Source organism: Chenopodium album, chromosome 26 (assembly GCF_948465745.1).
Source record: "Chenopodium album chromosome 26, dcCheAlbu1.1, whole genome shotgun sequence".
Classification (NCBI taxonomy): domain Eukaryota; kingdom Viridiplantae; phylum Streptophyta; class Magnoliopsida; order Caryophyllales; family Amaranthaceae; genus Chenopodium; species Chenopodium album.
The window spans coordinates 1,011,772-1,038,963 of NC_137859.1; the positions used below are offsets into that span (position 1 = coordinate 1,011,772).

Sequence of the window (27,192 nt, forward strand, 5' to 3'; positions counted from 1 at the left end):
TTAGTCCACCATCAAGGGGCAACAATGGAGTCGTTATTAGACGTACTATCATTGTCATTTTAGGAACACCCGGCCTTTTAAACGTACAAAAAGACATATATTCTGTATATTTTGAGAGTGTTATTTGATTGAAGAATCAAAGAATATTTGTTACGTGTTTACATATACTTTTCGTAGAATGAAGGACTAGAATAACATGTATCATATACCACATCTATCTCCCTTGGATGATCATATATCTATAAAACCGATCCCTTCCCAGCCACCAATAACTTACGACGAAAATCCCATCCAGTTTCCATTCTCCATCATATGGTATTATATTTGTACCGAACGAGCTTAGGCCAGGGTCAGTTATGTTGGCGGCCGGTGGCATCTTATATTAGAAGCCATGGTGTATTTAGTACGTATTTAGGAGTGATTTATCAAATAAATTTTAAAAAACTCCTGAAAGTCTAAAACCCCTCTAATAAGGCTGTATGCTTTGAGGCCGAGGCTAGTCAAACTCAAAAAAATAGCTGATTAGTAGTTGACATTACATAATTAATACAAGTAGTAGAAATTGTCAATCAATACTATATACAATTTCAACATAATTGGCAACTAGAATGGCTAATTATAATTAGGTACTAATTAAATTTATAATATTTTAAATTATTAAATATAAAAAGAATAAAAATAATGGTTTCAAAAAAAAAAAGTATAAAAATAATTCTACTAATAATTAATTTATTTTGTAGAAGATTAATCTCTCTTTGAAGATCATTGTCATTTGATGATAAAATAAATTAAAAATTATAAAATTTTCGATTATTTAGTATGATAGATACTTTATAGTGGAATGCACGTTAATAATTCTGCACAAATCGTGCATACATGTAACTTAGCAACTTTTAGCCCTGAATTGTGATAAGCAGGCCGAGGTCGTGCATTTAGGCCTATATATATGAGTCTTTAATTCTTGTATTTCATATAAACCAAAAAATATAAAAAATAACAAATAAAGCATTTACATTTAATTTGTAGCACAAAATGGCTAAGGCCAGAGCAAATTCTTCCTCTACAACAACACTAGCCATTGTTCTTCTATGCATGACCCTCGTCGGCCAGTCTTATGGTCAATTGAAGCAAGGATTCTATTCCGGAAAATGTAGCGCCAATGTTGAAAGTGTTATTTTCGATATAGTTCTTAAGGCTTACCAAAATGATAACACCATTGTGGCTGCTCTTCTTCGAATGCAATTTCATGATTGTTTTGTTGGGGTATGTAATTACGTGTTAGTTACCTCAATTACGTATGCACAATCACGTACATTAAATGTTGTTCTAATTAATATGCTAACATGTATATATTGTTTTCGTGGAAAAGGGATGTGATGCATCTATCTTGTTAGATGGAAGCAACGCGGAGAAATTTGCACCATCAAATGGTAGTGTTCGAGGCTATGAGCTTATCGATGCTTGCAAAGCAAGATTGGAGCAATTGTGCCCAGGACTTGTCTCTTGCGCTGACATCATTGTCATAGCAACTAGAGTTGCAGTTGCCTTGGTATGCATTATACATACAAGTACTTGCATTGTTGTATTATAATGGAATATGAAAATTCGAGAAATATAAGCTTAAGACATCCATTAATTCGAGTAATAATATGTTGATTGATTATTTTAGGCTAAAGGAAACTGGTACGATGTTGAAACCGGAAGAAGAGATGGATTCTTTTCAACTATAACAGAAGCCGAGAAGAACCTCCCTCCACCAACTATCTCAGTTTCGAATGCTATTAAGCTATTCAATAGCAAGGGATTGAGCTCTTATGACTTTGTGCTCCTCTTAGGTATAGTAATCTTATCCAAAAAAATACTTTAATATTACCTCAGTTTCATATTATTTGCAACGAATAAACATAATTGATTCAATTATTTCATTTACAAAATTAACATGCATAGTATTTTAATTAAAACGAGTTTTTTATATACTACAGGAGGTGGTCACACCGTTGGAGCCATTCATTGTAGCAAATTCCTAGACCGGTTATACAATTACCAAAACACCGGTAAACCAGACCCATCAATGAATTCAGCAACTCTTACGTCGTTCCAACAAAGATGTCCTCGAAGTGGATCAAACAACTTTGTGTTCGCTGACCAAACTGTAGGAAGTGAGTTCAAGGTGGACAATGGTTACTACCAAGCAATTGCACAAGGCAAGGGTGTACTCGAAATTGATCAACGTATTGCAAGTGATTCACTTACCAAGGATTCAGTGAACAAGTTGGCTTGGACCGACAATTTATTTGCTTACCAATTTGGTTACGCTATGGTCAAGCTTGGTAAGGTTGGTGTCCTTACTGGCTCACAAGGTCAAGTCAGGTTGAATTGCCGCCGTAACAACTAACAACACTCATCACATTATACATGGTTGTCGAACGACGTTGATACTTATACTTGATGGCTTAACTATCAATCTTTCAATTCAAGCTCTTATGAACTTGTTCGTTAATTTTCATTACCATTTCATTTCTTCATTTGTTTTTAGTTTTGAATTTTTGTTGAGTAATAAGAGAGTGTTTGAATTTTCTTGGAACTATATAGGTTCTAATTTTCCCTGTTTGTATTAACAAAAGGCGTATAATACAATGGGAATTGATCGATCTTTCATTTATATACAATTTGAATACTTTCATTTTGATGACTTACCTTTAGTCCTTCCCTAACACCTTTAATTGTTTGACAACTTAAAGTATACCGGCTTATTTAATTTAAAGGTAGTTACGTAACTACGTACCTCAACTTTTTCTCCTGCCAATTGATTACATGAACATTAAATGAGAAGATATATAAAAAATAAATTTAGGGATCAGAGTAGTTTGAATCTAGCTCTTTAGATAAACGTTAATTAAATCAAAATTACCTATAGTAAATTAAGACGACAATTGAGTCTAAGAAACAGAACAAAAGATGATAAAAGCCAGTGCCACATATACTTGTATGACATAGAAGGTGGTAAGTATTACAATTATCCGTTATACTTGTACGGCGTATATAGGAAGCAAAATCTACAGTACAGTCCTAGTAGTATTCACTCTCATTCGAAATCTTTTCTTACAACACTTTCCTTAACTAGGGCCTGCTTTAACTGTGCATTTTCCTCCCTTAACTGATTTAAGTTTGCTTCCAGCTTTATGGTATATGCCTAGAGAAAGCTATTCAATAAGCCACATAGTTGTAGGATCTAGTTCAAGACAAAGTTGATCGATAGAAAACAAATTTATGCATTCTAGAATTGCTCTTCTTTTATTTTCTAGCATAATTATATAGACAAAGTTATTTACTCTAAAAAAAGGAAACCTGTTTCCTAGCTCTAGACCTGGCAGCAGCACTCTCTATTCTTAATACTCCTCCTCTACCTCCTCTCCATCACCTTCTCGACTGGGCCGTCGATAATCCTCTTCTTCCCTCTCAACGTAGTCAAGTCCATCCCATACTGGCCACCAGGATTGTCCTCGCGAAACGGGGCACGTTTGTAACAGGAAAATTGAGCAAATTATAAAATATGAGAAAATTACCATTAAAAGATATAGAAGAGCAAGAGAAGACTTCTACCAAAATTACACAAGTTATCACAATGAGGAAATTACCTGAAAATGATTTCAACAACGTAAAAAACACATAGCTTCAAACAAAACTGATTTAAATCCAATTATCCAACCCACAAAATATTCTCTCTCTCTCTCTTAACATATCCTCAAACAAAGGATATGATATTTCATTATGATCCATTTCCTTTGTTATTTCTAAAGAACACATAGCCTCAAACAAAATTAATTGTTTCAGTTACATGCTGCTGACAAATGGAGTTAACATATCCATGAAAAATCATAATAGGGAATTAGTTTTTTCAGTTATATGTTGTTGACGAGTGGTGTTGATTGGAGGAAAGGAATATGAGTTTTCCTTTTAAATCTCTCCATTATTGGAGGTATCAATTTCTTATAATTCAACCCCTCTATTTTTCTCCCCTCCAATTTCCTTCCTTCCTCGATTTTTTATTTGCCAAATAAAAAAAATCTTCATCCCTCCATTTCCCTTCCTTTCTTTTCTCTCCATTTCATTCAATCCAAACAAAGTGAAAAAGATCAACCAAAAATAAGAGCACTAAAGACATTCAACTATTACTATAAATTGCATATCTCAAAACTCATTGACGTAAAATTCACCCCAAATTCAATAATTAGCTTAAAAAATCAATTAAATCACTCAAATTAAAATGCACATATAAAGCAGAAATTAATATATCAATAATTATAAAGTTATAAAAGAATAAGATGAACCTGTTAAACTGACCTGGAAAGGCATGTTAATAGCAAAAGGAACAAAAACTAACATACCTAAATCAATTGCAAATAACAAGGATGAGTCATCACAATGGCATGCCTCTCAGTTCTTAGTTCTTAGTTCTTAGTAAACTTTTTTTACATCTTGATTAAGTATATATTAGTAATGACCAACAGACAATTCATAACCACTCATCAAGTCTACGATCAGTAAAATGCTTGACAAAAAATCTCGATATTCAAACTAATGATCTATAATGCCAAAATACACACATACACACACCCAAAGAAATATAACAGCGTGGAGTCCCCCAAGTTAGCAAAACACATCTGATTTTACAGAGAAAACCCAACCATCGCGTATTCAGGAGCCATAAAACCACTGGATTAGTGCATCAAAATATATTTCTTCCAAGAGGCATGTATGAATCAATGATGTTGAAATAAGCTTCATAGCTAGATGACGGAAATTATGCAAAAGTTATAGTACTAAGTTCATTGTTTCGGATTACTTACTATGGTCCAACTACTCTCCTTGTGTTTCCTTCAGATTGATCACCTCCAAAAATCCTTGCCATGCCACAATCTGATATTTTCGAGTTCATTTCTCTATCAAGCAAAACGTTGCTTGCTTTTGTATCTATATGGAATTTTCTATGCATGCCTCAGATCTTGATGAAGATACAATAACCCCTTGCAATCCCACAAAGTTTGTTCGAGGAAACCATCCCATCACGAAGGGTATAATATGATGATATGATATATTTGATTTATACCCACCAAATACCAAACAATAGCAAAAAAAAAAAAAAGGCAAACAATCATTGATTAAGACTCAAACACATAATATAATCATACTATACGAACTAATCATGTAATCTAGTAAATTCAATAGTTAAAAAATACACCCAAACAACATGCAAGACACTACAATAATCATACTATACGAACTAATCATGTAATCTAGTAAATTCAATAGTTAAAAAATACACCCAAACAACATGCAAGACACTACAAACCCAAGATAGCAAAATAATTTATAATCAACTCCCACCAAGATCTAAAAGATTATACCCATTAAGCCTAAATTTAAGCCTTAAGCTTCCTCTTTGCCTTTTCAATAAATTTCTGGTAATCCTCACTTTGGGTAGCTCTTTCCCATGGTTATGAATTCTGATAAACCAAATTAAAAGTATAGAAGAGAGAAGAATATACCTGAAAAAGAGCAGGTGAAGAGAGAAGAAAAAAAAATATATACCTCACAAACAAACCCTAAGCCACAGACATCACCGCAACAGCCACCTCACCGCAGCAACGCAAGCGAAAATGCACAGACAATGGAGAAAAAGACGTACCAATTTTGCCGAAAACCCTAGAAAAAGAGGGAAATCCGAAATTCAATGGAAAAGAGATTCAGATGAACAAATGAAAATCCGACAATTCAATTAATTTTTTTTTTTTGAAACAATTTAATTTGATATTTTAGATTGAGGACAAACTTACAAAAGACTTAATGTATCTAGCTAGTTGAATTATAGGATTTCCGAAAACACTTAATTATGAGTTATCCAAAAGCAAATTGATAAATATGAACAAACAATCAAGAAGAAGAGGAGAACCTGGACAGTGGCATCGTCGTCAGCGGTGGTCATGTTGACGGCGACGTGAGACAAACTAATGAACCCCATACCCTGAATCTCCCTCTCTTGCAGCACCATACCGAATGGAGTTTTTGATTTTCTTCAGGAGTACCTAGATTGTGAAATTGATATTCAATGATCACAAAAGAAAACATCTTTAGCTCAAAAGCTGTTTAAAAGTAAGATAAATATACCAAAAGCCGCTTCAATCGAGGACTCAGAGGTATACTTCAATGGAGGAGGCTCAGATCCAACATTTCATCAAACAATTCGGGGGAGAATTTCAAGAAAGAGAAAAGAGAAAAGCAATTACCAATTGCTGCAAAACTAAACCCTAAAGTTGCTACCAAGTCGATTGAAAAATCAATTACCCCAATTCTCAAAAATCCCACAAAATCAAGTTGAATTTGAGTACTTTAAACGATTCAAATTCATCACAAATGCTGCTTCAAAGGAGGAGAGAGAGCTAAGAAGGCGCTTCAATGGAGGACTCGGAGTGCGTACTTCAATCTAGGGAATAGATGAAAAGCAGGTGAAGAAAATGAATGGAAGTGAGTAAAATCAGAAAAAGAAAAAGAAAAAGAAAAGAAAAAGAAAGGGAAAGGGAAAAAGGCGCAAAAGAGTATTCATACCAAAAGACTAAAATAACCCTGTAATTTGGGCAATCAGGAAAAGGGGCTAAGGGTAAGGGTGGTATTTTGCTGTTCATAAGGAACAGTAAAATTGGATTGGAAGCAAAATGTGTGCTACAGTAAGGTGCTTGGGGACTTTTTAAAGAGTTGAAGAGTAAAGACTTTGGTGTTCCAAATTTCCAAAAGGCTTCATTTATAGAAGCACGCACTACAGTACTACACTACACTTGATGAACCACTGCACAAAAATCTGCTTTAGTATTTGCAATTTCGCATCAACATTTGCTTCACTAGCGAACCTTAATTTTTTTTTACTCCTTTTCTACTGTAAAGAGAGTCAAGTATTCTCTTTGTAGTCTTGAGTCAGTTGGGAGCTAGCCTCCTTTTTAAACCGTTGTAAAAATAAATATAATAAAATAAAAATTCATCCACATCACCACGTGGCCTTGATTGATTTCAGTCTTTACAGATTGAGTATTTAATATGGGCCTGGATCGGATGATTTTTAGGTTGGGTTAATTTTCCGTATGAGTTAATAGCCCCTTGACCATGACTTAAAATGTGTTTGATTAGCTTTTAGTTGATCCAATAGGTCAAGGGTGCTAGCCTTGTTTTGTTGTTTGGCAAAAGTTATAATACGTTAGTATTTAAAAATTATTGATCAATTTGAATTTAGAATCGAACATACAATAAACAAAGAGAGAACGTATGGTGGGAGCAATAAGGAGGACAAGACAAACATATAAGTGATTTTTTTTTTAAAAAAAAAAACGTAGAATTTTTTTTTTATTTATTTTTTTCCCCTCAAGTTTAGGATTTTTTTTTTATTTTTTTTAATTTTTTTGTGTAAAAGAATATTTTTTGCATGTCTAAGATATTGATCTTTACATACATAGTATATTGTTAGCTACATAAGAAACTAAGCTTGGTCAGGTTAAAAGGTAAGTGAATTTAAATTTAAGGTGGTACAATCTCCACTTGGGATAATTTGGGAGAGGAGATTTCCTTACCACGTACACCTCTGCCATCCCATGATTTATGTTTATTTAACCAAATCTATCACTTCAAGGCCATCTTGAATAAATTATTGGCTTGAAGTGAAAATTAAAAAAAAGGGTCCTTAATTAACAATAAAGTCATATAATACATCGGCGAAATAATTTATACATTTTGAATTAAAAAGTCCACCAAAATTCTCCGCGTCAATTTTTTTTCTTCTTTTTAATTTACTTTTATGAATAAGATTATGAAAATAATTATTAAAAAAAAAAGAATGGGGGACCCTGAGCTGTTTCTCAAGGTGCTTATGCTTTATTTTTTTTTTTAAATTTTATTTTAAATGTTGAGGTACTCGTTTGCCTTTTTTTTTCCCACACATTTCGATGTGCTACAATGAGATAGTTTTAGCAAGATCCAATATGACTATGTTTAACTTTTTTTGTACATTTGTAAGAATTTATGGTTAAATTTTAAACTCTTTAACCAAGATTAGAATAAATACTTTTTTTTTTATATTATTTACCTCATACTTCCTCCGTTTTTATTTAGTTGCAATATGCACACCCCTTCGGCACGCATTTTAAGGAAGATATTAGACTTGATAAACAGATTAAATAATTTACAAAATTTTACCACCTATAAGAAGAAAGGGATAAGTTTCTACGGTTTAAATTTCATAGCTTAATTCATTAGTTTACCTAGTTTAATCACCTCTTCGAAGAGCGTGATAAAAGGCGTGTTGCAAGTATAAAAAAACAGAGGAAGTACATGCCTATGTTATCTATCTATTTGGTTTTTACTTTTTACTGGACTTAGCTTGTGGACTAAGTCAACTATATAAGATCATAACTGGGGCAATTGCCATCCCAAAGTCAATGTTTGAAGTAGCCACATCAACACATCATGTTTGTCCACCAATCCCCAACTCACAACTAAGGTGCGTGTATGATTTTAGCCCTTGTAGGCTAGTAAGCGACATAGTGGTAGACAATATAAATCCTTTAAACATGATATAATTATCCCACTTGGAATTAATATAAATCCTTAAAACATGATATAATTATCCCACTTGGAATTAATATAAAATAACATAATAACGGTTCTACAAACTATGCCATTGATTCGAGAATAGAGTGAACTTTCTAATTGTGGATTGTCAACTGGTAGAAATATATTGAAATTTTTTGACGATGTATTATCACCTTTTAGTGAAATGCACGTTTTTTTTTATTCGGAACAATTCGTACGTGCATACATGTATCAAAAAACTAGGTCGCGTCGTCCAGCCAAGCGTTACTTCATGCTAAGTTCGTTACCTTAGAAAATTTTTTCTATAAATACGAATCAATATTTCTGTTACATCATAATAACAAAAACAAATATAAAAATTAAAAAGATTTTATTTTTTTCAAAAAAAAAAAAAAAATGGCTAGGGCTAGAACAAGTTCTTCCTCTACGGCGACACTAGCCATTGTTGTTCTCTGCATGACCCTCGTCGGTCAGTGTTATGGTCAGCTGAAGCAAGGTTACTACACCGGAAAATGTAGTGCCAATGTCGAGAGTGTTATTTTTGATATAGTTTCAAAAGCTTACCAAACTGATAAATCCATTGTTGCTGCTCTTCTCCGAATGCAGTTTCATGATTGCTTTGTTAGGGTATGTAATTTTATGCAATGTTACCTTAACAAGCATATTTATGTACACTAATAATATTACAAAGCATTAAATTATTATTATACATGATAGATTACTAAGTATTTCATTTTTGTTGAATAGGGATGTGACGCATCCATCTTGTTAGATGGAAGCACCTCGGAGAAAAATGCACCATCAAATGGTAGTGTTCGAGGATATGAACTTATCGATGCTATCAAAACAAGATTGGAGCAATTGTGTCCTGGACTTGTCTCTTGTGCAGACATCATTGTCGTAGCAACTAGAGTCGCGGTTGTCTTGGTATATATGCATTACACACATTTGTTTTATTATATATATATGTTACGGTATGTATATATATATGTGTGTGTATAACATGATATATGTGGAATGATTGTTGTAGGCTCAAGGAAATTGGTACAATGTTGAAACTGGAAGGAAAGATGGATCATTTTCATCATCAACTGAAGCTGAAAAGAACCTTCCTCCACCATCAATCTCAGTTACAAATGCAATTAGACTATTCAATAGCAAAGGATTGAGCGCCAATGATTTTGTGCTTCTCTTAGGTATAGTAATACTATCCATCCAATGAAATAACTAATTTAATAAAATCAATTCAATCATTTCGTTTATTCATTTACATACAAACTAGCATGCATAATTTTAATTAAAACGAGTTTTATATATACGTACTACAGGAGGTGGTCACACCGTTGGAGTCATTCATTGTAGCAAATTCGTAGACCGGCTATACAACTACCAAAACACCGGTAGAGCTGATCCATCAATGAACTCAGCAACTCTTACGTCGTTTCAACAAAGATGTCCTCGCACTAGTCCTCCATCAACCAACTTTGTGTTCGCTGACCAAACTGTAGGAAGTGAATTTAAGGTGGACAATGGTTTCTACAAGGCAATTTCCCAAGGCAAGGGTGTACTCGAAATTGATCAACGTATTGCAAGCGATTCACTAACCAAGAGTTCAGTCAGCAGGTTGGCTTGGACTGGGGACTTTGCCACCCAATTTGGTACCGCTATGATCAATCTTGGTAGGGTTGGAGTCCTTACCCAGGGTCCGGTCAGGAGGAACTGCCGTCGTAACAATTAATACCACCTACGTCCGTACCACAATATGCATGGTCGTTGTCCCTGGTGTTACTTTAATTTGACGGCTTAACTATCATTCTTTAATTCTGTTCGTTTATTCCATTACTTTTCTTTATTTGTCTTTGATTTTGATATGTTGTTTTGGTGTAACAGAGTGTTTAAATTTTAATTTATGGAACTATGTAAGTTCCAATTTTCCTTGTATTAACATAAGGCTTATAATACAAGGGAATTAATTTTATTTATATAATAATCTTATCTCTATTTAATTTCATCCCTTTGAATTTCATTAGTTCTCAAACAAAATATTTGAGTGTTACATTTTACAAGTAGAATATGTCCTCATATATTTGAGTGGTACATTTGTCTTTATTCACTTTTCTTTCCTACACATTTGGCTGTCTTTAAGGTGGGCTGGTGAAAGAAAGAAAAAATGACATCATCGATTAAGCAAATTTATTAGTTCATATAATTTTAGATTAATTAATGCAAATTAAATTATGCTATATTCAAAAGTTAATTATTCAATTCGAAAAAATCTTCAACTTGCATATGATCGTGCCATGCATAAGTTTGGATTTTGTATATGATGAAAAAATAGGTCATTTTATTCCAACAATTAATATGACTTACAATAATAATAAATTCTCCAAATTTGGAATTGACACATATTAATCGAGATTAAATTGAAGGGATGAAACATGTACGCGTACACTTTCGACGTACTTATCCATTGAATCGGACAAAAGTCTACACATAATAAATAAATGGTGTGACACGATGTTGGCTGTAGTTCACGTTTAGTTATGATTATGGAATGATTGATGATGCTAATTGAACATTTTGTTTATGTTTTATTAATTAGTATATCTAGTTTATCGTTGTATAATTAATATATTAACTTTTAGTAATCCTTCTTTCGGTTATTATTCTATAGTTTAGCACAATTGTCTAACACTGTCAAACAGCTTTTCCGCAAGGTATTAAGGAGACAAGTCATATTATTGCAATCATGATCTGGTCTTATACTCATTAATCTATAATTAAATTATATATCCTATTAAAAAGTTTAATTATATTGTTGCATTATTTTTGTTAATACAATAGTTGGAATTCATATATATGTTGGGATGACATTAATTTGTTGCAGAGCATCAAATCTCTAACTTTTAGATAATGCTAGTCACTTATTAATTATTATAATCACAAATAAATTAATCATTCATATACGACCAACATAAAAGAAAGAGAAAAAAAAAAAATCAACGCCGGCAGCTGATCGAGGATATCATGTGACCGCTTATTTAAAAAAAAAAAAAAAAAAAAAAAAAAAAGTAACTCTATAACAGTAGCTAACTGAATAACCCCTTTAATGCTAACCGGGTAACCTCTATAACACTAGCTGACTGAGTAACCCCTGTAAAACAGATCGGGTAACCCCTATAACACTAATGACGTAACTCCCACGATGGCTTGTTACAGGTCATTGTGACTAGCCAAATATAATAATTTATAAATAAAAAATTAGTTGAAATGAACTTCAAAATGTTTTATGTATATATATAAATAATTTAAATTCTCAAGCTAAAATAAAGTTTAGAATCTCCTCCAACTTACATTGCTTATTTATGAGGAGAGACTCAATTAAAAATATTAAATATAAACGTTACAATTATGACAAAAAATAACAAAGTAAAGTATACAAGTATTAAATTAACAAAAAGAATTAAGAATTACTTATATATTCCTCTAAAACAAAACGAAATGTCGTCAATGTTTGTGGTGGTTAACTGCACCGCAGAATTTCCTAACCTCTCCTTGCTTTCCGGTGAGGACACCGATTCGGCCCATGTTAACCATGGCTGGACCAAATCTACTCTCGAAGTAACCAGGAGCATAAGCTAGCTTTTTCACAAGGCTGTTTGTTAATGGAGAACTTGCAATGTTTGAATCAATCTCAAGAATTCCTTGGTTTACCAATAGGTTCTTGTAGTAAGTATTGTCCATGCGATAATGAGTCTTCGGGTTGTTTTTGAAATAAACTTGGTTTTTACTCCTCCTTGGACATGTCTTCTTCAAGGCGTAGAGCATGTTGGAATTCATCTTTGCATCTGGTTTACCAGTGTTGTGGTAATTGTATAGACGGCTTTCAAACTTGTCACAGTGTGTAGCTCCAACAGTATGTCCACCTGTATGAATGATGACATTGTTATTATAATATTATATATTTCTACGTGATATATTTTTTACTAAGCTAGTTATATGGTAACGTAGATTATATAAATTGGTAAAGATTAGTAAGTACATACCTAGAAGTACAACAAAGTCCTCCTTACTTAGTCCTCTTGAAGCAAAAAGGTGGACGGCGTCACGTACTTGCATGTTTTCGGATGGAAGATTTGCAATGGCTTCACTTTGATGTGATTCAAAACCATCACGTCTTCCTGTTTCTACGAAATACCATTTACCTCCGGCCTAATTTAAATGCATGGGATAAAATTAATAATTTGATTCAAAAATTTGTATTGATTTGTTATGTTTATAAAGTAATCATGCATGTGTTAATATCTTGTTTAAAGTGGTACCTTGTAGTACTCAAATAAATATATGGATATTTTGTATCAAATATATAGATCAATTAAAAAGATTTTAGTTAATACGGAGTATAACTAAATTGTGTTACGTTACTCACCAAAAAGACGGCACTTCTAGCAGCAATATTAAGTACATCGGCACAAGAGACAACCCCTGGACAAGCTTTCTCTAGAGCTGCCTTTGCGGCATCCACGACATAAAATCCCTTAAGGCTAAGATTGGGTGATGCTGTTTTCTCTGTTTTCGGTCCATTGAGTAAGACTGATGCATCACATCCCTTTTAACAAGAAATAAACACAAGATTAGTATATCATCACCATGTAATGCCAAATTAATTACGCAAAATCAATTCAATTTACTTACCCTAACAATGCAATCATGAAATTGTAATCGGATGAGACCGGCTACAATAGTTGGGTCCTTAGCGAATTTAGCCTTAACTACGTTGAAAACGATCTCTTCAACATTGTAGTTCCAACATTTCCCGTTGTAGTAGCCAACGTGTAGTTTTTGCCCATAACCTTGGCTAACAAGGGTCACAAGAATGAGCCCTAGAGCAAAAGCTACCGAAGAAGAAGTACTCCTCATCATTTTTTGTACCTAGCTTTTTTAGATATAAGAAAGATGAGGTGATTATTGTGAACAATCAAGTGATGAGAATTGCTTAGAAACTTTCCCTTATTTATAGTGAAGCTAAATATAATACTTAAAAGTAAAATTGTAGCAATTGGATTTAAATAATATGCTTATTAGTACTAATGTACTATGATTGGCTAATTTTATACAAAGTTGAATAATGTTATGAACGTGAATTATATTATCCTCTCATCAACTACTTATCATTATAGCTTAATTATCTTTAGAAAGAATAATTTTGGCTTATATCATGCCAAAAGTATGATTGATACATCCCAAAACAGACATGCTTATTGACTTGGCGAGTTTATTTAGCTATAATTCGTTTGTTGGGTTAAGTTCATTGATCTTGTATTGGAGAGTTGACACGGATTTACTGTTTTTCCAAGTCAAATTATAATCTTAAATTAGCAATTAGGCTTAGGTGGAAGGGCAATGGCACATGGATTTGTGACAATATGTGAATTATTTTGTATATTATATGGTTTTATAACATTATGCGAAAAGTACTTGGGTTTCGAGTAATCATTATTGTACGTGTTTGAACGGCTCAACGGCTTCAACCCAGCACATATGCTCTGCTAAGAATGTCTTTAACTTTTTTCTTTGTAATTTTTATAAAATTTAAGAAAAAAAATTATAATTTGGGTTAATTAAATTATATTTTAGTTTTACATCTAGCTTAGCTGGCTCAAAATTTATCTTGATTATATATTTTTATGTGCATGTACATGTACATGTAAAGCATAAGCATCTTGCACTTTTCTAGTCAACTTTTTGATAAATTTTGAGAGTTTTTCTATTGTACGTAAATTTAATTTAATTTGAGTAGTAGTTTAATTTCAAATGCATGGTTAGCTAGAGGGGTTGTCTGTTGCCATATTACATATATCTAAACCTAACAAAACTAGCTCGGTCATATTTGATTAGCAAACCCTACTAAGTGCTTGAACTTGACTCGAAGTGAAATTAACCTGATCCTACTCATACATAACCTAACACGACGAATAATGTTTTAATTAATGTGTAAGACTTCGGCCTTAGGGTCTGTTCTCTTACGTTGAAATTCAGTTCAGTTCAGCTCAGTTTAGTTCAGTTCAGTTTAGCTTTTAATTTCCTTCTCTTATAAAATATTCAGTTTAGTTCAGTTCAGTTCAGCTCAGTTTAGTTCAATTCAGCTCAGTTCAGCCCAGTTTAGTTCAATTCAGCTCAGTTCAGCCCAGTTTAGTTTAGTTCAGTTCAGCTGAGTTCAGTCAATGAGAACAGACCCTTAATGTCACCTACTAATATGATCAAGAATTTTTTTCACAATTTCATCATTTTCATTAAGACATAAAGCATTCTTAGGTAAATAGTAAGACCCAATACATTTTGTTTATTACATAAATAAAATTTATAAAAAAAAAGACACAAAAAACACAAAAAACACAAAAAAAAAAAAAAAAAAAAAAAAAAAAAAAAAAAAAACACACACACACACACACACACAAAAAAGTAAAAAACACAAAAAACAATAAACAAAAACAATAACAAAAAACTAACAGACTTTAAATTATCGAGCTACGAAATGGACATGCATATGATGCATTATCCCAAACTCCAAATGAACCCATTAAAGGCGTACTAAACACATCACATTATACTATATAGTTAGAGGTCGACCTCCACCTCTAAGCTACGTCCCACATAAATCCAAGATTATGTTTCGAATAATCATCATAATATATTATTCATATATATAATATGCTTGAAAAATGAAATTAATTATTTCATGTACATCATTATCAACGTAACTAACCTGTCTAATGGTGTCTTCTAGCTTCATGTACTACTTGTCTTATTACATAGCTTCACATGCATCGATATTTCTAGCTTCTTATTTCATTTCTATTATGGACTATGAATTCTCAAGTTCTGATAACACTAATCATGTTGCTTCACCGACACGGTTGCTCTATATTATTAACCTAAATTATCTCACTTTATTTATTGCCTTTAATTTGAATTTATAATATTACTCTAACAAGCAATTTACTCTCGTCGAATGATATGTCTTTGCTCATTTTGACTTTATGCACAACTTATAAGCTTGCATTTGACCATATTTTTGCACAATTTAGTATGAAAATATTGTTGAGTCGATTATAATAATATTTTTCAAATATCTAATACAAATACATTTTTGCTAGATAATCCTACACGCGTAGGATATGTTAGATAATTAATGATGTTACTGTTCAAGTATGTGTTTTAGTTACGTGGTAGACTTTGGTAATTAAGGTATCTTGAAAAGGAGGAGGTATATTTATATACAACATGAATGAGAATGAGATGTATCTAAGTATCTAATTATTTAGTTATAGTCGATTCATGCATGTAAATTATGCTTTAACTGTCTGGCTTAGGTCCCCGGTCACTATCAAATTCTTAAATGTAATTGTTAGAGATATGTGATATCAGAAATATATTTTCTGATATCTCTAACAGTAATCTTTAGAAGCATGAATGACACATGTAATAGTTAGTCTCAGATTCTCAAATTGTGATGATAAATTTTAATTTCAAAATTTGTAATTTGTATACTAATCTTGTGCGGAGTATATATGTTAAATAAAGGCCTGGACCACACCCGTCGTCAAGAAAGAGGGAGTCACGTTATAAATTCAAAGGAGGTTCTATACGATTGCATATTTGCATGTAAATATTTTCACTAGTCACCTCAATAAATTAAAGTAGGAATAGGACGCAGGCTGATAATATCATAATTGATATTGTCGATTCAAAATGCTAAAGATTATAACGTCAAAGCACTACTATTTGTTTGTGTCGCGTACTTACGTACAAGCAAACACAATTGAAAAACTTCTTTGATTATTCCATAGAGATAAAGGTGAACAAAATATGTCCCCCTATTTTTTTTTTCTTGAAATGCAATGATGAATCTAATTCAGCGTACCACATGGAGCTTCCCATGCATATCAACTACGACCCACCTTTTAATACAACAACGACAACCACGATAACAACAAATAACAAATAATTTAACAAATAACAAAAATTAGAATTGGATTGATAAAACAAATAAAACTTTAACTAATTGACGGAACCACAAGTCTTTCTTATCTCCCCTTGGTTGCCTGTGAGGACTCCAATCCTAGCCATCTTGACCATGGCCGGACCGAATTGGTCTAGGAATTGATTAGGACTTTTGGCTAATCCGATAACTAGGCCTCTAGTAGAGGGACTTGACGCCAAGTTTTGATCAATCTCCATTACACCATTGTGTGCTAGAATTTGCTTGTAGTAAGCATTGTCAATCTTGAAGTGGCTATTTGCGGTTTGGTCTAGGAATGTTTCATTGTCAGTTTTACTATTAAGAGGACATGTCTTTTGCAGAAGTTGGAGAAGAGATGGGCTAATGGATCGGTCTGGTTTTTTGGTATTTCGAAAATTGTATAAACGTTCTTTGAATGAGTGACAATGTGCAGTTCCAACAGTATGTCCACCTGTAAGTAAAATGTATACAAATTAGCTATGAAAACAACTTACTTTTGATAAAATAAATTTTTTCTAAAAAGAAATATTGATTTTAATTTAGATCTAACAAATTATAGTATTTACCTAAAAGCACGACGAAATCATGCTTGTTGAGTCCTTTCCTAGCAAACAATTCAATGGCTTGATGCACTGGCATTGTTGGTGGAGGAATGTTTGCTTGTGCTTCATCTTTAAGTGAAACAACTCCATCTCTTCTTCCAGTTTCTACTTCATACCATTTTCCTCCAGCCTACATGCAAACCAAGCAAAACTATATATATTAGCATGTCATTTTATTATTACTAGCTTTATCGCGAGCAATAATTAAACATATACGAAGAAAAATCCATGTATATATACAACTAAACAAGTAATCCCTTAATAACTTACCAAGGAAATTGCAGCTCTAGCACCTATAACAAGAACATCTGTACAAGAGACGACTCCTGGACAAACCTTCTCAACTGCTTCCTTAATATCACTAACAGTCTTGATACCACCAAGCCCTTTATTAATTGGCGCTGTTTGCTCTGTACCTTTTCCATTGAGCAATATCGATCCATCACATCCCTATTTAATTGATTCACACCAGTAAATATAACATGTTTAATAAGCTATACATTAACATGAACAAAATTAACATGCTAACAAGATAATTAAATTAGGAGAATTAATTATGTAAGTTATAAGAACAAACCCCAACAAAACAATCGTGGAAGGATACACGAACAAGATCAGACACTGTATCTGGATCAGCAGTAATTTTTTGCTTAACTACATCATAAATGACCTTTTCAACGTTGTGTTTACCGCACTTGCCATTATAAAAACCAACTTTAAGTTGTCCATGAGGACCATGAGCATGACAATGGCTAAGGCCAACTAGGGTTACTAATATGAGCCCTAGAAAGAGCATTGAAGATAGGGAGGTTCTCTTCATTGTCTCTAAATATGCTCACGTACTTTAGCTTGCTATTTGAACGTCACAAATATATGCTTGTTATAATGAAATTGAGTAAGCAACTTATTCTCAATTTATAGTGAATAAAAGTAAATTAAGTTTGGAGCTGTTTGAATTTTCCTAAGGGAGTTGTTAATTGATCACGTGCGTGGCCATCAAGATAAAGTTGTCAGCTATCATATTTTTAACGAACGTAGCATGGTGAAAATTAAACGCTCGACAGCCGCCACCCTATGGAATTGATCTTTAATTTACTTTTTATGGTCAAATATATAGTTTAATACGTAGTAATCAAAATTTTAATTGTGTGCTACTAAAGTAAGTGCACTGTAGCATTTATAAAATAAAATTTATTGAAATATTTTCATATATATTATACGCTCTATTATACTTGCATGGATAAAAAACTTTGTAAACGGTATAGAATTTAACCTATTTTACAATAAACCATTCAATGTTATAACAAATTCGATCTTATCCAGTTTGAGTGTACGTAAGAAAAGGCTTCATATCAAAATCATTTGAAATTAGAATTCATATCTTAAGTTTTATTTTCTTAGGAAAACTCGCATTATAAGCTGGTTAATTTATTAATTATAATACCTACTTTTTTTTCAACATGCACATCATTGTACCTTATCATGCAAAAAGATTGAAGCTCAACAAACTATTGAATTTTGAAGTGACAAGTGAGGGTATAAAAGTTAGTCACTCGATACTATGATTTATATTATTAAGTATAATTTTAAATGCTAATTAGAAAATCTTGAAAATGGTTGGTGCTAATTTTAATTTTTTTTTTCAGAAGTTAGTCTCTGAATAATACGTACACGTCATGATTTCTTTGTTGATGTTGAGTTTCTTCCTTTTTCGTTAAAATTTGACTTGCATATAGACTAATAGACGTATGTACTTTAGGCATTGTTAGCCATCACCTATTTATTAAATTAGGCATCGTTAAAATCGACCAATAATTGGTTAATCTCTACGTACGAATGATGTGTGTCTACTAACCAGCAGCCGTAGCAGGTTTAATGTTCATTCTTTAGCTAAAACATTAATTTAATTTATACTTCCGCTCCTACTACAAATTAAAATACAGATCAGAGTAAATTACTTTCATTCCAAATAAAATATCATAAAATATCCAACGAATGAAATAATCATTATATTTACGATGGAAGAAGTGAAATTTAGGGAAATTTAGTGGTCAAAGTTTATTCTTAAGAGATAAGAGTGTCATAAATCATTTGATGCATATGCAAGCAATAATTGGTTTTTTTTAGGCAAACATACTCATACTACCTCTGTCCCCTTTTGATAGTCCCTTATGGGCAAATTTTAGTCCCAAAATGTTCACCCCATTTGCTTTTTCCAACAACCATTAATATTAATTTTTTACCAAAATTCTCCCCAATTTGCAACAATACTTGTGCAAAGTTATGTTTCCCATGTATTTTTATTACTTTCTCTCTCTACTTTTTTGCATACCTAATGTCAATTGACTTTTTCAATGTACTTTAACTATTCTTATTTGTGTTTATTAATTCCCGTGAAAAATGTCCATAAGGGACTATCAAAAGGGGACGGAGGGAGTATTATGGAATCACACATCAATTGATAGTTATTTTTTTCTACAACTTGCAAATAAAAATGGTAAGCTTCTCATCAATAATTGTGGACTCTAGTCTCTAGATTGATGCTTTAACTTTTGATTATTGGAAAGGGCTGCAGCACGCAAATACTACCTAGCTAGCTACTTGCATTTTCGAATAATATTCTGTAATTATCTTGTGTTTAGCAAGCTGTAAAATAAAAAATAAAAAATAAAATTGAATTGGCCTCCAATGTATGTACGCACTGCTTTTTTTAAAGTTCAATTCGTTATAACAAGTCCTAGTAACTTTTTTTTTAATTACTAAAATTAATCAATAATTAAAGAGACACTATATCTACATAAATATTTGGGAAATATATATATACGAATATAAATTAAGACTATCAAGTAGATTTTACACAGTGAAACATCTTCCTCTTACATCATTGAAAAGCCTGGAATATACATCAGTTTCAAACAATTTATTTTAGCCGTAAGCATGTTTTCATTAGACGGTTATCGATAAATTTTGCGATTTCGCATAACTCTTCACCAATGAAACAATTTGAGAGTTAAAAAAAAAAAATCATCTTTCAAAAGAGGAAATGAAAAACCCTATCTTTCAAAGGAGAAAAGATCCTTCTAGATAAGGGGGAAAAAAAAAACCCTATCTTTCGAGGAAGAGGTGTTTCTCCTAAAAGAGAAAGAATAAATAAACAAAAGCAAAAAAAAAAAAAAAAGGATTAGGCTTTCCACTAATAAAAACCGATAAAATTCATCTAAAATTCAATTTTAAACAAAGTAGAGAGGAAAAAGTGATTTTGCCTAGTATTGAAATCCCTCTAAAACTCATTTAATACAAGTACTCCAAATAAAAATCTGTTTATTTTTTTTTTTTGGTGGAGATAAAAATCTGTTTATGAAACTACTCATATTGTACTATTTATTTAAGAAAAATTCCCAGTTATTTCTTACAATCATCCATCTTTTATATTTCTATTTTTCCTTATCTACTTATATACTAGTCTGTCTTAAGTATATTCACCTTCTTTCAAAAAAAAAAAAAAAAGTATATTCACCTTTTAACGTTATTAATCCTTATTGGTTATTACCAACAATGTATCGTTGTCAAATTAATATGGCAAAATCATGTACTAATCCTTAACTAATTTCCACTCTAACTATGAACTTTTTACTTTTCAAAGATTGGCAATAAAGAGAGTAGTTTGGTTTTCTGGGTCCGGAATCCTAGTCGATAATTGCGATAATGAAGCTGCATGTTGACTAATAATGCACGTACATCCAAAGGAACGTTCCATCAATCCATGTTTTAGATATAATAATTGATTAATTGATTTTTTTCCTACCTACCTTTATCATGAATTGTACCATTCTCTGGATTTGTATATTCCATTCACGTATCAATCCAAATAACACATGTTTCCGATTCCCCGTTTTAGATCAATGATTAGGAAAGCAAGGCTTAAAAGGGTAGGTAACAATCAAAATTGTTAAGTTGTTTTCCGTCATGTATTTTTGTTTGTGTGTTTTAAGCAATTATCAATATGTATGTGAAAGATAAATGTCATTTGTTTAGTGTTGCATTCTTGCAAATCAGAATCCAAAAGTATTACTCGATCTCTTTATTGATGTTATTGATGTTCAAATAATTGTAAAACATTTACAGTTAATGTTAGACATTTAGTCTTATTACCCTCATTTAGTTGTTATTGGCTTAATGTCAATATATGTAATCAAATTTTTATGGAGTATTGGAGCACGAGTAATTTAAAAGACACGAGTAATACATTTCTGTTACACAAAACGAGGCACTAAAGTTATTTTTTTGCTAATTCCGAGCTCAATTCGGACCCCTAAGGATCAAAATGGCCCTTAAAACCTTAACCGAAATTTTTTTTGACATGTAAATCGATGAAAAACTTGAATCGGGCTGCAATTTACAATTTATACAAACTTTTGGGCTGCAATTTGCAAAATACGAACTTTAAATGACTGCAATTTGCAAATTTTCCTAAATAGTTTGAGGACAATTCCATCTCTATAATGTTTGTTTACCTATATGCCCCGATTGATATGATATTAATTATCTCTAAGATATCCTTGTGTAATTAAATAATTTAACTCTTATGAATATATAGCATTTGGACAATTACACCCTTTAAATGTAAATATTTTATTTTCTTATTTGTCTTCATTAATGTTTAATTGTTTATGTTGCCAACAGCTCAAAGAGTTCTCAATACATAACTAAGTAAGGGCCTGTTTTCATACGTTAATTCAGTTCAGTTCATTTCAGCTCCTAATTTCCTTCTTTTATAAAATATTCAGTTCAGTTTATTTCAATTCAGTTTAGTTCAGCTGAGTTCAGTCAATGAGAACAGACCCTAACTATGGCACGCATATCATGAGCGTTAACCAAATAACCACACAAAACGTAGGGTACCTTTTTTATCGTGGGGTCTGGATTCTGGGATTAATGAGCCCATCACAAGCACAAGCACAACCACAACCACAAGCCCAAGCCCATTACGACACAAGTTTCAATTTGGTCTAACCTCTAATGGAGGTTCAAGGTTATAGCCGAGGGAAGAACAACAGTCAACAACAGGAACCATTCCTCTCCATTTTAGGTGATTTTTTTATTTTTATTTTTATTTTCTTTTCTTTTATAATTTTATGTTTTCATGGTTTTGCTTACATATTTTCCGATTTCATTTTCTGGGAAAAATTAGTTTATTTTGTTGATGGTAAAATTAGTAATTATAGTTCTAATGTTGGTGTTGTTTAAAACTTTGTAAAAATATATGTAATATGTTCAGTTGGATACTGGTCTAATCCACCAAAAATTAAAGTTTGTAAATTTTATGAGGGTATGGTTTAAATTTTTTGAGAATAAGGAGATTTTTGTTTTCAAAATGTTATAGAAAGGGAAGGGAACAATTGGGAATTCAATATTGGTCACGAAATTTTCTACTTAGTAATTTAATATACAGAGTAAATCCTACACTCGATAGCATGATGCTGCTGTCGAATAAAAGAACATAAAATTCAAATTGAAAGACATATTGTTCCTCATAAAATAATCCGTGACATATTAGTACACATGAATTTTAAATTAAATTGTCGAAAAACATTGAATGTTAAATAAAATATAGAGATAAAAGTTCTTAATTATGAGTTCCAGGGATGCCATGATAATAATTCAATGGGGAAAATTGAAATGCAACTCAATCTTTCATTTTTACATCCCAAGAAAAGGGGGAAAAAAGGGATAGTATGCATATATTGCTGGTTTTAGGAATAGCATAGCATAGTTGATTTGTGGAAATTTGTTGTAGTGATGAACCACGAATGCGAATTGGACCATAGTTTCTCTTGTAACAATTTATGAAGTATTAGAAATTTGTGGACTTGTGTGTAAATATTTGCTATCTTGATTCTGTGGAAATTCAGCTTTTTTTGCATGCCACAAAATGCTATCACTCTATAGGGTAAATCAAAGATTAAAAATTGTTGGTACATTTGTTTGCATTGCTAAAAATTGAAGCACAAATGTTGAACTTTAGTTTCCTACATATTGTTGCTGTTTGCTGATGGTTATTCATTTACCAATTGTCAGACAACTAGGATTAATTTGCAGAGAATGCAGGATATCAATTGGATTCTGAAGTCACCACTTTCCTCCTCTCCTTTTAGTTTTGCTCTTCTTACCGCGTTCAGTTGGCACAATATCATAAGCGATTTGATTATAAGCTTACTGCATTTTTCTAATTTGATGATGTTTACAGCTTCCTGCCTTCCTTATAGTATTTCAATTAGCGAAGTATATAAACTCTATGTTTTGGCAGCATCATTATACGAATCAGCATTTGATGACATTAGAGCTACCTACCCTATGGAGGATGCAGCTTGCACTCTATGTTTCTTTGTTTTCATTTTGGTTGGTCTAGGAACTGGATGGCTGGCATGAACTCATCTCATGTTGAACTTTTTCGCCAAATGTTCTGCATATTAATGGAGGACACCCTTGGATACTTGATGGCAGTGTAAATTCATCCCCTTTCAATATTATTTGAGCAAATTTTTTTTGTTGTATCCTCTGTATCTGATCTTGGCTACAGAGGCTTTCCTTAAACGGAAATTTTGGTCTTTCGTTTTCAGGGACCAGCAAGAAGCCACTACATTAATGAGTTGGTTCAGTAATCTAAGAATGTGTGCTCTTCACTTGAATACTTTATTTGTTCTCTTCACCGTATTTACACTTATTTCATGTCTAATAAGTTTAAATAAGATAATGTCTATTAAGTTCATACGAGTATTATATAAGGCCTAATAAGTTTAGAATCTTTAGATACGATAAGGTAAGAGTTGATGAGTTTGGATAATAGCAGGGCTGTTAAATTCAAATACTATAAGGTTTAATAAGCTCCAATCTATAATAGTATGCTCTAGTGCCTTTTGAAGAACCTTGCAGAATTTCTTTTGTTCTGTTAATTACTTCTAGTCTTCTAGGATATAATTATCGTGGTTTCTTATTATTTGTGGTCCATACAATTCTTTAGCTCTTTCTGTGTCTCTGTCTGAAATTTCTAGTCAGCACTCAATATGATCTCTTCTACTTACATGGAATGTGTAAATTTTGTTACTTATTTGTTAGTTGAAAGGGGAACTTTTCTATCTGATGCCAGTTACTATATCTAATTTAGGTCCTCACAGTTTCCCTTGTGCTGTCTTAATTTCTGTATTATGACCTTCATTTGCTGCATTAGTGTTCTTTGGTAAAAAAAGTGTGCTTTCTGTGAGTCCTAATGCCTTTCTTCCTATGCGTAATCTTCAGATTATGGTTTGCATTAGGTATTACTCCGTATTATTTTGCTAAATTTATATCAAGGCTGGCTTTGAAATGGATTTGGTCGCTGACACCCCTGACATGAGGTCACAAACTTCCTCAGTTCCTTGATTCAACAGCATTTGGCTTATACATGGTGTTTGGCACCGTCTAGTCCTCTTAGAAATTCAGTCACTCGAGCCAGATCATTTAGCTGATTAATTAGCTCCCCTTCTGTGATGGGCATCCATTCCCGTGTGGCTTCTGATATGGCTTCACTGAGGTGAGTTATCCAGGAATTCAAAAACAATATTGGACAAGGTCAAATGAGGAGATATTGTAAGCTAAAAAGTTTAATATTTGTCTTAAAATTAATGTTACTCTTCTTCTGTGCAGGTCATGTTTTTTGAGCTGCCTTGATGAAAATTTGAAGGGGAAGATAGTACTCCATAGTTTGTAGCAATACAGATGGATTCTGAATTAGTGAAGGCTTGAAGGCTGTAATAGGCTAATAGCGTGAGCTGCGTGCTCTTGAAGATATGTACAATTCATCTTAAATTTTCATGGTCAATTAATTTATGGATTATCCAATATAATTACACACAACTAGAGCAATATACAAACATAAACCTAGCTGATGACTTTGTAAAAACAATTAGTGATATAGGTAATATACGGAGTATATATCTTGGATTATTTATATTTAATTCGGAAGAATGAACTAATAAGACCATTTCTCCCAAGACCCAAGTTAATCACTGTATTTCGTAGCAAACTTGTAAAAATAAAATAAAGCTAGTGTTATCTACTTATCTAAGACTGAGAGCACGTCAATAGGCACTTTTATCCCACTTGCAGTAATGTCGTGTGCACAAGTTAGTAACAAATAAAAGTCCACTTCAAATTTTGAATGAAGTTTAAGGCTCATAAATTAGCTATATATACCCCAAAGATTTCATTGATTTTCTCCACACAACATAACATAATACTAATTCAAGTCAAGTAGATAAAAACGCTCAAAGTAGCAAAATATGGCAAGGACAAAATCATCGACAATGGCGCTAGCCCTTGGACTTCTAGTGATGACCCTTGTTGGGGAGTGCTATGGCCAATGTGGTGACAATTTCAAAGTTGGTTACTATGACGGCAAGTGTGGCAAAGTCGATGTTGAGGCCATTGTTTTCCGTGTCGTCAGGAAGCATTTCAATGAAGACAAAGATACCATTGCTGATCTTATTCGCTTGCAGTTTCATGATTGCTTCGTTAGGGTATGTGCTTGATCATTCTAAGTTGTAACTTATTACCTTTTTCCTTGTAATAACTTATTTAATAACGTATTTCAACTTTATATAAACAGGGATGTGACGCCTCAATTTTACTTGAAGGTGAAGACACAGAGAAAACTGCACGTAACAACCTTAGTGTTGATGGTTATGATATCATTGAAGATGCTAAAGTTGCCCTTGATAAATATTGCCCCGGCGTTGTCTCTTGTGCTGACATTATCGTCCTAGCAGCAAGAGCTGCAACATACTTGGTAAGTCTATACCCCTTATTGTTCCACTTGACTTGTAAAATTTTCGCGTATTTTATTATTAATTTTTCTTTACCATGGATATGCAGGGTGGAGCAGATTGGTACGCAGTTGAAACAGGAAGAAAAGACGGTCGCACATCACTAGCAAGTGATGCCAAGCAGCTTCCAAGACGCGATATTCCAATCCCTGCTGCTGTCGATTTGTTTGCCAGTTTTGGACTAGACACACATGATTTTGTTTATCTTTTAGGTAAGTTATCATTTTTTAGTTTAAAATTTCAATATAAGTGGATGGTATATTTGTTACTTATAAATTAAGCATTAGCTAACGAATTATATATATAGGTTGTCACACTGTTGGAACTGCACACTGTGAAAATATCGAAGACCGTCTATACAACTTCAATGGGGGAGCAGACCCTACCATGAACTCTGAATTGGCCTCTTCCTTAAAAATGAAATGTCCTCGCAATGCTAACTCGACCGAGGAAGCATTCCTTGACCAAACTTATGGTAGCGAATTCGTACTGGACAATGCTTACTTCAAGAGAATATTGGAAGGCAAGGGAATTCTTAAAGTTGATCAAGAACTGGCTCTTGATCCTTTGACTAAGGACATTGTCATCCGAACGGCTGCCGACGAGACAATTTTCAGAACTAGAATTGGTCCATCTATGCGCAAAATGGGTTTAATTGGAGTTCTTACCGAAGGAGAAGTTAGACTTGGAACTTGCAAGAAGGTTCGCTAAGGAGATTTGTTCACAAATTGGCCAACTGCCTAGAGTGTCAACTAATTATTATATTAACAATTATCATTTGATTAATTACTTCATTATTATTGCATGTTAGTGAGGGTTTGTTGTATTTGTTCAAGTTTCTTTTGATGTAATGTTATGTTTCTCCCATGTTGGGAATTATTGGTGTCTCCTAGGTTTTAGGGGACTATAAGCTATCATGGTATGTAATTGTATGTCAAAAACTCTTCTAGCAATTTAATGTTAGAATTTTAATAAAACTAATTCCAATATCGTCTATTATTTGATCGGATTAACTTGTTCATTTTTGTAGGTAGTTTTTCCAGCTAAGGTGACTTTATGAAAAGGGTGAACA

At 32.7% G+C, this 27,192-nt stretch overlaps 5 protein-coding genes and 1 long non-coding RNA gene across 8 annotated transcripts; 3 read left to right on the forward strand and 3 right to left on the reverse strand.

Moving 5' to 3' along the window:
• Nucleotides 1-1,032: 1,032 nt before the first annotated feature.
• Nucleotides 1,033-2,395, forward strand: LOC145618569 (peroxidase 57-like). Its single transcript, XM_081673341.1, has 4 exons — nt 1,033-1,263; nt 1,370-1,549; nt 1,670-1,835; nt 1,983-2,395. Exons 1-4 carry the CDS (start codon nt 1,033-1,035, stop codon nt 2,393-2,395), a joined length of 990 nt encoding a protein of 329 aa, XP_081529467.1.
• A 578-nt stretch (nt 2,396-2,973) lies between these two features.
• Nucleotides 2,974-6,524, reverse strand: LOC145617387 (uncharacterized). The gene is made up of 3 exons (XR_014107720.1): nt 6,169-6,524; nt 5,954-6,086; nt 2,974-5,706 (listed from the first exon to the last, which is right to left on the reverse strand). It is a non-coding gene; the product is annotated as an uncharacterized LOC145617387 (long non-coding RNA).
• A 2,506-nt stretch (nt 6,525-9,030) lies between these two features.
• LOC145618532 (peroxidase 60-like) lies at nt 9,031-10,452 on the forward strand. Its single transcript, XM_081673303.1, has 4 exons — nt 9,031-9,261; nt 9,382-9,561; nt 9,665-9,830; nt 9,963-10,452. The coding sequence occupies exons 1-4, from the start codon at nt 9,031-9,033 to the stop codon at nt 10,370-10,372; spliced, it is 987 nt and encodes a 328-aa protein (XP_081529429.1). The 3' UTR covers nt 10,373-10,452.
• A 1,689-nt stretch (nt 10,453-12,141) lies between these two features.
• On the reverse strand, nt 12,142-13,554 carry LOC145618666 (peroxidase 57-like). The gene is made up of 4 exons (XM_081673441.1): nt 13,330-13,554; nt 13,064-13,243; nt 12,681-12,846; nt 12,142-12,560 (listed from the first exon to the last, which is right to left on the reverse strand). Exons 1-4 carry the CDS (start codon nt 13,552-13,554, stop codon nt 12,142-12,144), a joined length of 990 nt encoding a protein of 329 aa, XP_081529567.1.
• A 2,923-nt stretch (nt 13,555-16,477) lies between these two features.
• Nucleotides 16,478-18,131, reverse strand: LOC145618271 (peroxidase 57-like). Its single transcript, XM_081673047.1, has 4 exons — nt 17,837-18,131; nt 17,530-17,709; nt 17,224-17,389; nt 16,478-17,108 (listed from the first exon to the last, which is right to left on the reverse strand). Exons 1-4 carry the CDS (start codon nt 18,077-18,079, stop codon nt 16,696-16,698), a joined length of 1,002 nt encoding a protein of 333 aa, XP_081529173.1. The 5' UTR covers nt 18,080-18,131; the 3' UTR covers nt 16,478-16,695.
• A 4,103-nt stretch (nt 18,132-22,234) lies between these two features.
• On the forward strand, nt 22,235-27,101 carry LOC145617379 (cationic peroxidase 2-like). Of its 3 annotated transcripts, XM_081672073.1 has the most exons (7): nt 22,235-22,348; nt 23,338-23,764; nt 24,556-24,829; nt 24,943-25,814; nt 25,904-26,083; nt 26,170-26,332; nt 26,428-27,101. In XM_081672073.1, exons 4-7 carry the CDS (start codon nt 25,578-25,580, stop codon nt 26,829-26,831), a joined length of 984 nt encoding a protein of 327 aa, XP_081528199.1. In that variant the 5' UTR covers nt 22,235-22,348; nt 23,338-23,764; nt 24,556-24,829; nt 24,943-25,577; the 3' UTR covers nt 26,832-27,101. The 3 variants fall into 3 exon arrangements, with proteins under 3 accessions (XP_081528199.1, XP_081528197.1, XP_081528198.1); XM_081672071.1 differs by having other exon boundaries at nt 23,338-24,829; XM_081672072.1 differs by lacking the exon at nt 22,235-22,348 and having other exon boundaries at nt 22,364-24,829.
• Nucleotides 27,102-27,192: the final 91 nt, after the last annotated feature.